The 16,180-nt window shown below is 34.0% G+C and overlaps 1 protein-coding gene across 7 annotated transcripts in view; it reads left to right on the plus strand.

Annotated features, from left to right (window-relative positions):
• Positions 1–16,180, plus strand: part of HLTF (helicase like transcription factor) — a 52,077-nt gene that overhangs the window by 15,903 nt on the left and 19,994 nt on the right. For 5 of the 7 annotated variants that reach the window (XM_034661848.1, XM_011234522.3, XM_011234523.3 and 2 more), the window contains exons 8-15: positions 804–899; positions 4,415–4,490; positions 5,542–5,632; positions 7,170–7,249; positions 7,340–7,381; positions 8,221–8,310; positions 10,505–10,602; positions 15,271–15,414. In XM_034661848.1, coding sequence (XP_034517739.1) covers positions 804–899; positions 4,415–4,490; positions 5,542–5,632; positions 7,170–7,249; positions 7,340–7,381; positions 8,221–8,310; positions 10,505–10,602; positions 15,271–15,414 — 717 coding nt within the window. The remainder of the gene's footprint in view (positions 1–803; positions 900–4,414; positions 4,491–5,541; positions 5,633–7,169; positions 7,250–7,339; positions 7,382–8,220; positions 8,311–10,504; positions 10,603–15,270; positions 15,415–16,180) is intronic. The other 2 variants (XM_034661849.1, XM_034661851.1) reach the window with 1 other exon arrangement.

Below are 16,180 nucleotides of genomic sequence, written 5' to 3' on the forward strand. Positions count from 1 at the left end.
GTGAGTATGTGGCAGCCAAGAATACAATGACCACTAGTATGATGTAGTGCCAGCTGCTTTGTTTCATTCTAAGGCACCAGCAGTTTTGCCCATAATTCCCTTTTGTGGCATTACTATAGATATCAACATAAATAAGGCTTTAGCAATATTATGAAAATACATTTGTACATACTCCTGAGAGGGTCCTGGGAAACTCTAGGACCTGTGGGCTACACTTAGAAAACTGCTGCCTTTTCTGTTTTAAAATTGCCAAAGAGTTATTTCTGTGTTGCTAAATATATATTCAACTAAGTAAAGTTACATGCTTCTATTTAAGAAAAAGGCACAAGAAATATGTCATTTATGCTTTGTTGATAAGTTACAGCTTTTAAGTCTTACAGTGATCTTTAAATGAAATTTAATAAAATGATTGTCTCATGAGCATACAGGAATTACTAATCATTTTAAATTAGCTCTGAACTACATGGCAAGCAAATAGTTGTAGTTTCATGATAAAGTTATTAGTTCAGGGTTAAACATAAAATCTTATAATAGCAATCTTTCAGTAGAATGACATTTCTCAGATGCTTATAGTATTTTATGGAGTAAACCATTTAATAATTCTTAGTAATAAAGTGTGGGAAAGCATTAATCAACAAAATACTTTTTATTAATACATAGATTATTTAATATAGTAGTATGCTTCTGTGGCCTTGAATGCTGTATGATATTTGCCCACTTGATTTTAAAATTGGTTTTGGAATGTTCTCTGGTCATTTGGGTTTCAGAATCTGACCATTTGTCTTTTAAAACCATTTTTAAAGGGCAAAACTCTGACAGCCATTGCAGTAATTCTTACCAACTTCCATGATGGCAAACCTCTTCCTGTTGAAAGAATTAAAAAAAGTCAACTGAAGAAGGTAAAGTATTAGTGTGTTTTCTCCGAAGTCTCTGGTTCATTTTAATTTTGTCATTAAAAAATAATTTGCCAGAAAATTGATAATACACAAGTGTTTTTAGAGAAATGAATGGTCTCTCTTATGTGTTGGTGACAAGAGTGAAAGTTGGGTACTATTTTCTTGAGGGTAATTAGGTAATATATGTATCAAGAATCTTAAAAATGTTTGTATTCTGTGACTCAGTAATGCCATTTCAGAGAAACTATCTAAAGAAGTTATCAGAGGGGTGCCTGGGCGGCTTAGTTGGTTAAGCGTCCGACTCTTGATTTTAGCTCAGGTCTTGGTCTCAGGATTGTGAGTACAAGCCCTGTGTTGGACTCCACACTGGGCGTGGAGCCTATTTAAAAATAAAAGTTTGTTTAAAAAAATAAGTAAGTTATCAGAAATCCATTTTTTTCAGAGATAAAAGTACAAACTTTTTCCCCTATGCATTATTTAAAGGCAAAGAAGAAACGCCTCAATAAGGTAACAGTTATGTTATTTATTATATAGCCTTAAAATTTAATATATTGCAGCTATAAAATCCTATTTTTGAAGAACACATTTTTATGATATTTTTTAGTTAAAAGAAAAGGCCAGGGATGCATTTGTGAATAGAGTTGAGTCTCATTTTGGAAAGGCATATTTATGTATGTCTGAGTCTGAATGTAGTCATACATAGTAATAATTATGTCTTAGTGATGATAACGTGGGTGACTTTCTTGATACTTTATATATATCTTTACATATGGCATATAAACATTATTATACTCAGTTTCTAGGAATTAAAAATGAATTTGTTTTATGTGAAAAATAATTATTAGAATGAAACGATTATTTTCCATTTTCAGCTTAACATTCAAGAACTTAAAGTAGGAAATATCTGAGCAAAATGCATATGCAAAATACCTCTTTTTTGGACTTTTCTGTACTGCTATTCTGATTTTTTTTAGTTTTCAAAGAGGCTGCTTATTAAGAGTCTTATTAATTTATGCACCTTGGTTGCATTTCCTTCTTTGTACTTTTGTTGGGAGTTTAACTCTGTTGTCAAATATCTGAGATTCAGTTCCTTACCATGAGTAATTTGATACTTTACATCCTGTTCTTCCTACGTTTTGTTATTAAAACAGAGGAACACTGCCTAAGACTACTTACAGCTTCAGTAGCAATTATCGGCTTAAAAAATTATTATCAGTAAGGCCTTCCCTCCCACCCCCTGAAAATCAGCCATGCATTTAAGTGTTCCTTAAATAGCAGGAAGGTGTTAGTATATCTGGTATATCTGGTACGTCACATTCATTGAAATTGAGGCTGAAAATGTGATTTCCAGCTAGAATTTATTGCAACAAAAATATTACACGGTTTTAAATAGATTTAGATATTCCAAGCTTACAGAGTGAAATGTCATTGATTTAAGTTCCATTAGATTGGAGTGTAATACGACTTGATAGATTGGACTTTGTAGAAGGTTTAATTTTGAACTCTGAAGAAAAAAACTTGCTGAGCAAAATCATTTCATATAAAAGTAATGTAATGGACATCCTTTATTTGTGGATAAACTTTTAGGTTCTTCTTTGCATGTTGTTTAATATAAATGGTTGTACTAATTATTGAAGAAGACTAGGTAGAACATTTGATGAAAAGCATTTTTAATATCAGTTTCTTGTACCGGGTATTGTATATAAGTGATGAATCACTTAAATTCTACACCTGAAACTAATATTATACTGTTAACTAACTGGAATTTAAATGAAAACTTGGAGAAAAAAAATAAAATCATTTGGGGCGCCTGGGTAGCGCAGTCGTTAAGTGTCTGCCTTCGGCTCAGGGCGTGATCCCGGAGTTCCGGGATCGAGCCCCACATCGGGCTCCTCCGCTGAGAGCCTGCTTCTTCCTCTCCCACTTCCCCTGCTTGTGTTCCCTCTCTCGCTGGCTGTCTCTCTGTCACATAAATAAATAAAATCTTTAAAAAAAATAAAAAAAATCATTTGTCTAGCTTGTTAAAAAAAAAACGAAGGAAAGAAAAGTGTTAATACTGCTATAATAAAAATGGCAACTTTGGACTGCAGTGTATTTAATAATTTTGTAGTGGGTGTGCAGTCTTAAATAATGTAAATATTTTACATTGATAAAAATAAAATATCCTGAGCTCTGAAAAAGCACAAATAAAAAATTACCTAAAATAACTCCCAGTTATGTATTTCTAGATCTGTTATATTTAAAATTTTCAGCTTATATAGACTCATACCATTAGAAGGGAATGGATCTTTTCACCTACATTTTCAGTAAAACTTAACTGGTGGGATTTTATGTTTCAAATTGTATTTTTTTAATACTAAAATTATCCTTTCTTATCCCAATCTCAGCAAAAATTACTTTGTACTTCTGACCCCCGGTCCTAATCTCCACTCGATAATGGCTAAATCATCTACCTTTCTTTTTTATTTTTTTTTAATACTAAAATTATCCTTTCTTATCCCAATCTCAGCAAAAATTACTTTGTACTTCTGACCCCCAGTCCTAATCTCCACTCGATAATGGCTAAATCATCTACCTTTCTTTTTTATTTTTTTTTTAATTTTTTTTTAAAGATTTTATTTATTTATTTGACAGAGATAGAGACAGCCAGCGAGAGAGGGAACACAAGCAGGGGGAGTGGGAGAGGAAGAAGCAGGCTCATAGCAGAAGAGCCTGATGTGGGTCGATCCCACAACGCCGGGATCACGCCCTGAGCCGAAGGCAGACGCTTAACCGCTCTGCCACCCAGGCGCCCCTACCTTTCTTTTTTAATGGGAAGAATTAAATTCAGCTAATTGGCATTTGTCATTTGTACCTACAGAATGAAGTTAAGAATTAAAGATTAGAGGAACCCTTCCCTATTAGACTCATTTAAAAATACGTTAACAAAGAAGTATAAATTTTTACTTTTACAGAAGTTTTGGTATTCATGTATATATATATACATTGATGCATTTTGAAACAAAGGGATATACATGAAGGCTTGGCATGAAAATCCCTACTAGAGTATGGTAGAAGGTACTCTGGAACCTATACTATTGCATCTTTCCACCCTGGCCTGGGAAATCTGGAGAACAAGGATGGCAATGGCAGCCTCATTAAAGATAAGTTATTTACTGAGTAGGGACTCTTGGTTAAAAGTTTGTAGTCTGAGAACTTTTAATTCTAAAGTAAATTTCCATTTCATGTTCAGTGTTTCTTACAGTAATTATATTCCATTTATAATTCAGTTTTGCTATTTGTATTCCTTTTGAACGGATAAAGACCGATTAGTTTTCTTTTGAGATACCTGTGAAAAAATTTTTTAATCTATTTGTTTATTTTTCCTCATCACTTAATGCACCTCTCCACATTGCTCCAGAATGGAGTACCAGTCTAAGTAATCTTTATTCTGTAAAGTAAAGCAATATAAAGGATGCATTTTAAGTTTATTTAAAACTGACAGCAGTGCTGTGTAAGAAATATGCCTTTTCATCCAGGAGTGTAATGTTAACGATCAATCTATGAAACTTGGAGGAAACAATACCAGTGAAAAGGCAGATGGACTTACCAAAGGTAAAGTTTACTTTTGAACATGACCCCATGTTTAATTTAAAATTTTCCAGTTTGATGATGTAATTCGAGCCCTGACTTTGTATATATAAAAATTTTAAGATCTCTTTTTCTAAGAATCTCATGAGAACTGGTAGGAAATATTTCATCAAGGAGGTCACGATGGAATTGGGTGGTCGTACACCAGTCAGAGAAGCTGAGGAGGAACATTTTTGGTTGAGAAAAAAATTACATGAAAGGGCAGTACAACAAACAATAGCAATATAAAGCATATTTTGTTCTGAGACCTCAGAGTATTTTATGGTAATTATAATGTAATGTTCATGGACAACAGCAGATGAGGGTAGAAAGATAGGTTAGAGCCAAATTCTGAAGTCAGAAGAGAAATGAGAAGAGAACTTTGGTTTTAGCAGTTACATAGCTGGCTTAGCAGTTAATGACCTTCACAAAATTAATTTTTGAAGATTGGTTAGAGCAGAGCAAAACAAAATATTTTAAGATAAGAATAGTAGGTGAAGAACTGGAAATAACAGTTGTGTGCTATTTATTTTGCCAAGTTTGAAATAGAAAAATAGTTGGAGATGAAGGCAGAATTGAGGGGCTTTTTGCACAGGGGAGCGTTAAGAAATCCATGGATAGGTAGAGATTTTGGGTACCATAGAGAGAGGTAGGCCCTCTGTGGGGGCAGTGAGATCAAGAGAATAGATAGGTGAGTTGGCATTAGAAGGAAAGGAGGTAAGGTTGATGGAAAATATAGATAATTGAGGGAACAAAAGGTAGGAAAATCGGGAGTTTATACTAGGTAGCATTCGATTTTCTTTGTGAAGTAAAGTAGATCATCATCTGGGAGTCAAAGGAGTTAAGAATCTAAGCAAAGGATCCAGTATGGTATAGACCTTTGTGGTAAGTGGGTAGAGAGAGGAGCTGGCTGATTGAAAGAACAAGAATGAAGAATTAAAAAATTGATTTGGAAAACCAAGGTTTTAAGAAGGGTACTGCTAGTCAAGACAATTTACTAATAACTCTATATTTGTCCTTTTCTTTGAAATGAAAGGATCTAGATGTAGTGGAGAACCCAGTATTTCAGATGTCAAGGGAAAGAATAAATATCCCAAGTCAGAATTGTCTAGCTCCCGCCCCAAAAGGTAAACTCTGTTATGGTTTGATTGTATGTAATGTTTGTTTAAACTCTTTCTCCATTTTCTTATATATAGGAGAGAGATATGACCATTTATCTCAGTTATATAGTTCTTTCAAATTCATTCTGTTACTTGAAACTTCCAAAATCACTGACTTAGGCAGATGGTGTTCTCATTTTATAGGTGAAGAAAAGTAATACTAATCTATAAAAGAAGTTAATTGGTAGTTTTTAATAATCACTATCTTTCTACCACTTTTTTTTTCTATTTCTTTCACATAGGAACTAAGATCTAGCTCCCGAGTTTTTTGTTTTTGTTGATTTTAGAAGAGCTTTCTTTATATTTTGAGGAGATGAAAACTGACAACTATTAGATGATTTGATACAAGCACTCATTGCTCATCTCAGTTCTTTGTCATTTCATCTTTAGAAATAAGACGTGATGAAGTTACTTATGGAGAGTATTCTGTTAATGTAGACTAGAGGGAGAATTTGAATAAAATACATACTGCTCGTCTGATCTTAACTTTAATCTGTTTACGTTACAAATTTCATTTACCCTCAGAAGTAGGTCTAAATACTTTTTGTTGTATTGTCTCCCATAATATCTGTAGGCGTGATCTCAAATCTAAGTCTCTATTAGCTAGTCTAGTAAATATCTCATAACTGGGGCTTTGTTAATTGTTCTCTATCAATACCTGTCTAAATTGAGCACAAAACCAGGACTCCTCAGTTTCTCATCTAGATCTCCAATCTTACAACTTTGAACTGACCATGAGTGTGAGAACAGCACTGATAGGTTGACCAGATAAGATTAAAGGACATGGAAATAGTAAGGAGGACGTGGGGGAAAAACTAATTAACACACATATGATAGTCAATACATGTATGTTTACTGTGCAACAGGCATTATTTTAGGGGCATTGCATATAGTAACACATCTTATCTTACGAAGTGAATTGTATTTTTAGTCCTGTTTTCCAAATGAGGAAACTGAGGCATAGAAGACTATTAAGTGACTAGCCTAAAGTGACACAGCAAATAAGTAGGGGAATGGAAATTTGAATCTAGGCAGTCTGACTCTAAAGACCATTATTTTTAGGTGCTTAAGCACTGTAATATAGTGTTGCTATACAAAATACATGAAAGTTTTCATTGTGAGAGAATTATATTTTTGCATCTTAGCTGCTCATTTCATTATATTAGAAGTATTCTCTTTGATAAGAGTTATTTCTTTTTAGTTGTAGTTTTATATAGGTGTTTTGTTTGAATTGCCAAATAGTAAACTCAGTATTAAAAAATATTACTTTAGGATGGTTGACTTTTTCAAATTTAATAATGGTACTGTATTTTGTATAGTAAATGCATCTGCATATGAAGGAAAAATGCTTTTAGCAAATTTTACTTCGATTTGTCGAATTTCCCTTGAAATTTTTTTAAAAAACAGGCAACACAGAAGCATTTGTACTGCATGTATTAAACCTATGTTTTCATATCCCATTTTGTTTTTGTTTGATAAAAAATTTGTGTATACTTTATTTTAGAAGAAAAGCTGCTGTCCAGTATAATGAAAGCAGTGATTCAGAGGAAAATGAAACAAGTGAATTGCCACAGAAAATGAAAGGTGGTATAATAGGAAATGAATTTGATTTGATAATGTGTCTTATATTCTAATTTCCTAGTGTGACCATTTTTGTATTTGGTTTTGTTGTAGGCAAACTGAAAAATACACAGTCTGAGACTAAAAGAGTAAAAGGTATGTATATAAGTCTCAGTATCCATAATCTACACTTAAGGATTATTAAAGTAAAACTCCATAGGTTTATATCGCTCTAGCTTGGAATTCTTTAGTAATAGGTCTTACACTTGACTGCTATTTACATTTGAACTAATCAAGGGTGTTGAATGAATGAGGCAAATTGAAAGATTAGTTTTAAATTAAAATCTAAGAGAGATATTTAAACTAATTTGAAACAAAGTAATTTTTACTAATAAAATGACTCCAATAAAACCTCATGTATAAATTACAATTACAAAAGTTGGGTGGGAGCACCTTCTTGGTAATATTACTGTCCCATTGTCATACAGATGTTAAGATAACCAGTGAGTATCATTACTTTTTCCTGTATCTTTAAAACATAACTCTTTGTTTTCTTTTCTTGTAAACTGGATCATACTGTATTCCTTATTACTTGAGAAATTGTATTGCATTTGGAAAATTACTCATTACCACCAACTGGTATGAAAATTTGGCAGTCTCATCATTAGAAGTCAATCACCTGTTTCCTTAAAAATATTCTTCCACCTGGAAGCCGGGTCACTTTGCATATTTCTGCCCCTGCTTTCACATCTCTTCCTCAAAAGAAGTAACAATTTATGACAAGTGATTACATTCCTTCTTTGAGCTGGAATGATATGCTCAGTGTCAGGCAATTTTGGTCACCAGATATTTTGTTTTTATTGAATAATATACACTCTTAAGATTTGGAGTATGGAAGTGTTATTTTTATTTCCTATCCCCAGGAGGCACCTGTACCTAAGCATAGGAGAGAATTAGTTTTCAAATATTTTAATGATTCTGTGGTTTTATTTCAGCAGGATCTTCTAAGGTTAAAGAAGATGCAGAGTTTGCATGTGCACTTATTTCATCTACCCCTACAACAAAAAGGAGAATGTTGAAAAAGGGTCGGTAAATCTCATGGTTTTTTAGCTTTTTTTTTCAGTGTAAAAAGTTTTTAATGACAAAAGTTATGAGAACATGGTATAAGAAGTTTCAAAAGTAAAGAAAAAGATAATCCCATTTTTCTTGGAGGTGCATGTTTTTGTGTTCTCCTAGTACCTTTTCTTACTCTATTTATTTTAGTTAGGTCAAAAATATGATGGAAAAGAGGTCCTTTACTCATCTGAGTAGCAGAAATGTTTTCTTCTAGTAATTGATGGCTCTTTAAAACCTAATTTAATTTGAAGTTATTTAAATTGTAATAAAGATTCAGTTTTTGGTATGAGTAGAATTTGTTTTCACTTATGAATGTTAGTGATATTTATTATAATTTTGTATTTTGTAGTTCAGAGGAAAACATTGTGTAAGAATCTAAATATTTGAGAATGAAAGAGTTTGAACTCTAAGGAGATCTGGGACAAATTATCTCTGTTACTTAGTCCCCTTTATCTTACATGTTGGGGATATACCAGGCAGAAGTCTGTTTTCATGCAGCTTATGGTCTAATGATGGGAACACATAAACAAATGAACACATAATTTTAAATGATAAGCATTGTGAATAAAATAAAGGAGGATAGTGAAATAAAGATTGATGAAAGGGACCTTTTAAAGGAGTTGATATTTGACCCAACACAGAATGATGAAAAAAGAGCTAACTTTTGGTCTAAGAATCAGACAATTAATTGAATTGAAAATATAGGCATTTTAAATAGAATATTCTTGACCCTAATTTTAGAAATTTTAAGAAACATGGAATTTTCTTTTGAGATAGAATTTAGATAGAATTAAGTTCACGGTCAAAAAGTTCCTTCTTGCAGCACATAGCCGTAATAGAAGAAAAGTAACTAAAAAATCATAGCTGTGAAAAAAACAAAATAAGCTCATTTCTGGAAGAAAAGCAGAATAGAAACAAAAATCAGTGAGTGTGGACAGAAATGATAGTGCTATCTTAAATAAAACACAAAAAGTCATAAGGAAAAGATAGATGAAATTCTACTACCTTTTAAATTACCATGCATCAAAGTGCAACATAAATACAAGGTGCAAAATGACAAGACTGAAGAAGATATTTCTGGTAAGTGTAACTTACGAAGGATTAATATTTAAAATGTGTAAAAGAAACCTCTGCAAATCATTTGGAAAAAGACAATCTAGCAAGAGAATAGCCACTAAGAATACAAATGTACACTCTAAGGAAAGAAAACATAAATAACCAGTAAATGTAGGGTAAGCTGTACAGATTCAGTCACTGGGAAAATCAAATTAAAGAACAGATACCATTTCACCCGTTATATTTACAAACATTTAAAAATTTCACAGTGCCATATATAGGCAAGGTTGTGCAGCAACAGGAACTCATAGGCACTATGGATGGGAGTATAAATTACCATGGTGAACAGCAACTAGGCCAAATACAATGAAGATAGATATATCATCTAAATGTGTAGAAGGACACATGAAAAAGTAGTTTTCACTCCTGTGTTATTTTAGAAAAATATTGGAAGTAATTACTGTCCAATAGGGGAATGGAAAATAAAATTACAGCATGTCATTTCATAGGCTGCCCGAGTATTCTTGCAACATGGCAGCTGGCTTCCTCCAAAGGGAGTGATCAGAGAGGGAGAGAGCACCCAAGACAGAAACTGCATCCTTTATAACTTAATCTCAGAAGTTAAATACCACCACTTTTTCCATATCCTATTTGTCACCCTAGTAAGAGTATGGGAGGAGACTATATGAGGTTGTGACTGTCAGAAAGTGGGTATCTTGCAGTCTGGTTACCATATTAACTATAGTACAGATTCCAAAAATTGCATAAAACAAATGTTATCTTAATGAATAACTATGAGTAACTTAAATACATATCAGGAGATATTCCACACTTTTTCCTTGGTGTCCCCTCTCAATCACAATTCTCTACTTAACCGCATAAGTAATTGCTGTCTGGATTTTAGTTGTTTAGAGTGACAAGGTAAAAAATAATAAAGTGACAAGGTAAAATCTAGTTCCTGTTACTTCCATCATGGCTAGAAACAACAGTCTATCTACTTCATTTTAATTCTTCCTGTTTTCATAAAAGCACATATTGGCATTTCTTTATTGATTTCATATATATATGAGAAGAGAACTTAAGACTGTTTCAACTGATGTATTTCAGGAGCATCTGCAGTGGAGGGTTCAAAGAAAACTGATGTTGAAGAGAGACCAAGAACAACACTGATCATCTGCCCACTTTCTGTGTTAAGCAACTGGATTGTAAGTCATCATAGCCTTTTAAAAATGTGACATAATTTGTATTTTAGTCTTGTATGATAAAAAATATTCTGTTAGAGTCATTCATTGGGAAAGATATGCTTGGTCAGCATTTTATGTTTAAGTTAAAATAATTGTTGGGTGAATTGGGGTTTTATTTGCTGAATTGAAGTAATTCTTTGAAGATTTATAGTAGAGAAGGAAACAGTAATTGTTATAAGTTTGTACTTCTTCCTCTGCCCTTTCTGTCCCACAAGGTGGGAAAGGTAGACAATTTAAGACTGCTATATTTACAAATTATTGGAAACTCTTTTCTAAGAACTATGCTAACTTACGTGTATATAACAACTTGTAGCATTTAGTGAGCTCCTATGTGCTCAGTTTTTCCTCTAAGCTCTTTTCATAGATTTTCGCATTTGGTCCTCACAACCATTATTCTCACTTTCCTGGTGATCAAATTGAAATACACAGAAATCAGGTAACTTGCTTAAGATCATCCAGCTAATAAATGGAGTTAGGATAAAGTCTCCCAACATTCTGATTCTAGAGCCTGTACTTTTAAGGCTACCCACCAGAAAATTTTGTCTTTTTTTTTTTTTTTTTCCCTTCCAGATTGCTTTTCTATCCTAAAACATTACATTGGAATAGAACCTCTTGATGTATTATTTGTAAAGAGCAGCTTGGTTGTGTTTCCCTTCCAGTTTGAGCTTCAAGCTGCATGTTATAATGAAATAATGACTCTATTAGAAGCATTGTGAACATAAAGACCACTGGATGTGAACTTCTGTTCTTGCCACGTCCAAGGTTATTTGCATCTCTCCTGACCTTTCCTCCTCTAATCTCAGAGGTGGAAGAGGTCTTGGTCTTTGTAAGACCATTACCTTAGTTTGTACTTTGGATTCCATCTCTTCCCACCTTTGCATTTTATCTGTTATTTTTCTCTTTGTCTGGTTAGTCTTTTCCCACTGGCTCTTTCATGAAACATACTTGGATCTTTTTCATTTTTAAATACTTCCTCTTGATTATGTCTCATCTTTAAGTTGCTACTCTTATCCTTTCCTTTGCTGTCATACCTTTTGGGGTTTAATTTCCACTTTGTGCTTTTACTTACTACTTATAACCTAGCCTGTTCCTCTAAATTGCTTTGGAAAAGATTAGTATTGTCTAATTGTCAAATTCTATGCTTCTTTACTTTGTTTTTGACTTTTATGTACTCTTGCCTTCTTTGATTCTCATCTTTTTAAATTTTTGGTGTGTGTATGTTTTAAAAATTAAACCTCTGATTAGTGTGTCATTTTTCCTCTTAGGACCAGAGTGAGGTTTGGTTCTTTCTTGCTCTTTTTTTATTCCAATGAAAGTATTCTCTCTCTTTTGAGATGTAGTGCATTTTGGGAAGGCCAGTGTATGGGTACCAGAATGATAGCTTCAGGGTGAGGTTTACAAGTATTAATGGTGGTATAAAAAGTAGAACTCTGCACAGTTCTTTAAGAGCTTGGGTTAGGGATATGTATTTTAAAAATGGGTCCTCAGTATTTCATATATAACTTTATATGTGAAAAACAAAATGTAAGATAATAAAAACTTCAGAAAGGAAACCTTGGCAAAGTCTTGCCTAATGAGATTATGGAAAAAAATGATTTTTAAAGGAATGAGGGATGTTTGGGCATATATGGATTCCTTATCAAGAATCCGAATTTTGTGGGGTGCCTGGGTGGCTCAGTCAGCTAAGCGTCTGCCTTGGGCTCAGGTCATGATCCTGGAGTCCAGGATTGAACCCTGAGTGAAGCTCCCTGCTCATCTGGGGAGTCTGCTTCTCCCTCTGCCCTTTCCTCTGCTCATGCGTGCGTGTGTGCGTAAATAAATACAATCTTAAAAAAATTTAGAATTTTCAGTCTCTCAATAAGCTACTCTCTTCATAGCCTCCTAGTGAATGGCATGGCACCCTAATGAGCAGGCTAGAACTACCTTATCCTTTTTTTGTCTTCAGATAGGGGAGAGTCCAGTTAAAGGTGTAAGATATGAATCCCACTTCCACCACATACTTATTCTGGATATTTGGACAAGTTATCTTCCCAAGAGAAAATGAAGTAACACATATTTTTTTCACACACGTACACACACACACACACACACACACACAACTGAAGCATAGTGACTAGAAACTCAATACTATCATTCTCTTTCTCTAGGAAAGGTAATTTTTTTCTATTTCCGGTCTAATCCTGCCACAAATCTGTTCCATTTCAAGGCAGCACATTAATTCAGTTTTCTCATATTGAATCCTTTCTCTTTTCCTTTTCCACCAGATTTCTTAGTAAAATTCTCTGCATTTTCACCTTTTACTCTTTAGTGTTTTATTCTCTTTCTTAGTATTTTTGCCTTTACTATTTCAGGTATCATTCTCTCTTCAGCCCCTAGTAGTCTCGTTTTTGGTCCCACCCTCTATAGAAACTGTGACGGCCTTCAGTGACCTCATTGTTGCCGTGTCCAGTGAGTTACCTTTTTCTTTTCCTCTGCTCTTTTTCTTTTTATAGCATTTTGTTATGTCTTATTTTGTAAGCCATCTTTAAACCTTTTTGTAGAAAGAGGGAATGAACATAAATTATCAGTTTAAAAAATCAACCTTGTATTCCTTTTTTAAACTTTGCTCTTCTTCCCCCCCCCAAATTTTGTTGCTTCCCCAACTTTTTGACTACTGTTTTTCTCCCGTGGTTTCTATTTAGTCTTCCTTCCCCCCCAACCCTAAAGCATGGTATCTTTTTTGAAATATTGGGAAAATTTTTAATGAGATTTGCATTTACTTAAGATTCAGGAATTTCAAAAGTCTGCCACATTTGCTTTATTTTTATTTTTTTCTTTGCTGTTTTAAACTACCCCAGTAAAAACAAGCCCACTGTTTAAATACTGCCATTCTGTAGGTTCTGCCCCAACCTCCTTTTCTCATTATGCATGTTCTTAGAACATTCCTACAGCTTCATGTACTATCTGATGATAATTTTGTGAAGTCCATCTCCGCATTGCATTACAGACCAATACTTAATTTTTCCTAGTAGGGGCACCTGGGTGACTCCGTCTGTTGACTGTCCAATTCTTGATGTCGGTCAGGTTATGAACTCGGGGTCCTGGGATTGAGCTGTGTCAGGCTCCACACTTGGTGGAGAACCTTCTTGGGATTCATTCTCTCCCTCTTTCCCTAAACCCCTCCCTCTCTGCCTATCCCCCCACTTGCACGTTTTCTCTCTCTCTCAAATCTTTAAAAATAAAGTAAATAAATAAATATTCCTAATATACGTCTCCAGTAAGACATTCTGTACTGTCCAGGAATTTTAAATGTCTGAAATAATACTATTTCTTTCTCATTTTAAGATTTTATTTATTTCAAAGAGCAAGAGCATGAGCTGGGGGAGGGGGACAGAGGGAGGGAGAGAGAGAATATCAAGCAGATTCCCTGTTGAGCACAAACCCCCAACGTGGGGCTTGATCCTAGGACCCTGAGATCATGACCTGAACCAGCCAAAGTCAAACACTTCACTGAGCCACCCAGGTGCCCCATTTCTTTCTCATTTTTATACCCATTTTTCCCTTCTTTTTTTTAAACTTCCTTATATCTTTATCATACAGTTCTTCTAGGCACTCGCTTTACGTATCAGAGGCTTGTCTTCTCCCTTTTTTTTCATATCCTATATTTAATTAGTCAAGTCCTGTCAGTCCCTTTTTCTTAGTATCTTTCTTTTACACCTGTCCTTCCTGTTCTGTTCTTACCTCTGATACTTTAAGGCCTTACCATCTCTCACCTAATAGATTCTCAGCTTTGTTTTTCTGGTATCTTTTTTTGTTTGTTTGTTTGGTAAAGATTTTATTTATTTGAGAGAGAGAGAATAAGCACAGAAGCAGGGAGGAAAGGTGGAGGGGCAGAGGAAGAAGCAGATTCCTCGCTGAGCAGGGAACCTGATGCAGGGCTCAATCCCAGGACCCCAGGATTGTGACCTGAGCCTGAAGGCAGACACTTAACTGACTGAGCCACCCAGGAGCCCCTCTCTGGTATCCTTTTTTTTCCTCCCCCAGGCTAATCATGATTTTTTTTTTCCTGCTCAGAATCTCTCAGATTTGAGAGAAAACATCAATTGTTTTAAACAGATCATTTCCTCAGAGAGGGCTGGGACCAGGTCTTATTTTTCTTTTTAGCTATACTACCTTTCTGGTTGATAACCTGGCAAATAGTAGGTCTATGATAAATGAATGAAAGTAGATACCATGCTTAAATCTCTGCCTATGTTCTTGAAAATATTGGTTGCTCTTTTACGGTTTAATTTTGATATTACAAACTTTAACTGGAAGCATTAAAGATCCTTTCTGTTAAAATATTGAAAAATTTTTTAAAAATTACAGTTTTAAAGAAATTTGGTTATTTTTCCTCCTAAAAATGAAGTGTCTGCTCATTGGTAGAGCCAAACAAAATTTATATAATTTATTATTATTGAATATATATCCATTTTCCTGACAGTAAAATAATTAGTATTGTTATTATCATTCCTTATTGTAGTTTAGATTGCAGGAAACTTGATTTTATGTAATTTTAGTAGTCTGGTTTGTATACAGGACAGTAGTTTTTTATATCAAACGTGACACTAATCTGTTTTATTATTTTAAATATTTCTAATTTTCTTCTAGGACCAGTTTGGACAACATATAAAATCAGATGTGCACTTGAATTTTTATGTTTATTATGGTCCTGATCGTATAAGAGACCCAGCCTTGCTTTCAAAACAGGATATTGTTTTGACTACATACAACATTTTAACTCATGACTATGGAGTAAGTATGCTGAGACTCATATTTCACAAGTTGAATTTAAGAAATATGCTTCAGGTTTCTAAAGCATTCTAAAATTCAGACTTTATACTCTTCCTTTCTTTCTACATACTTAAGAATATGTAGGAAGTAGGGGCGCCTGGGTGGCACAGCGGTTAAGCGTCTGCCTTCGGCTCAGGGCGTGATCCCAGCGTTATGGGATCGAGCCCCACGTCAGGCTCCTCCGCTATGAGCCTGCTTCTTCCTCTTCCACTCCTCCTGCTTGTGTTCCCTCTCTCGCTGGCTGTCTCTATCTCTGTCCAATAAATAAATAAAATCTTAAAAAAAAAAAAAGAATATGTAGGAAATAAATAGGAAATTGTTTTCTAATATTCTGCAAAAAAAAGTCTGAACATTCTTCAGCTAATTATGAATATTTTCCATTTTGAACACTTGAAGTTACAGTTTTACATTGGAATTGTACTAAGTTTATATAGCAGTTTATAAGTGAATTCTGTTTTTTCTAGTATCCTAGAATACTATTTTCTATCACAGTGATTTGATTAATAATTATCTCAGTTTAAAAATAAGCCTTTTTTTAATAGCTGAAGCTCATGAGTTTCCCAGTTAATTTAGAAGTTTAATTGTTGTTTGTTTGCCTGTAATTCCAATTGTTAAAATGTTTTTCAGAATACCTTATTGTCAAAATTTTGGTCTTCTGGTAAGAACATTATTAACTTTAACATAAGAAAAACTAATTAGGTTGTATTCAAATAATTCCTACAACTGA

Source organism: Ailuropoda melanoleuca, chromosome 6 (genome assembly GCF_002007445.2).
Source record: "Ailuropoda melanoleuca isolate Jingjing chromosome 6, ASM200744v2, whole genome shotgun sequence".
In the NCBI taxonomy this organism is placed as follows: domain Eukaryota; kingdom Metazoa; phylum Chordata; class Mammalia; order Carnivora; family Ursidae; genus Ailuropoda; species Ailuropoda melanoleuca.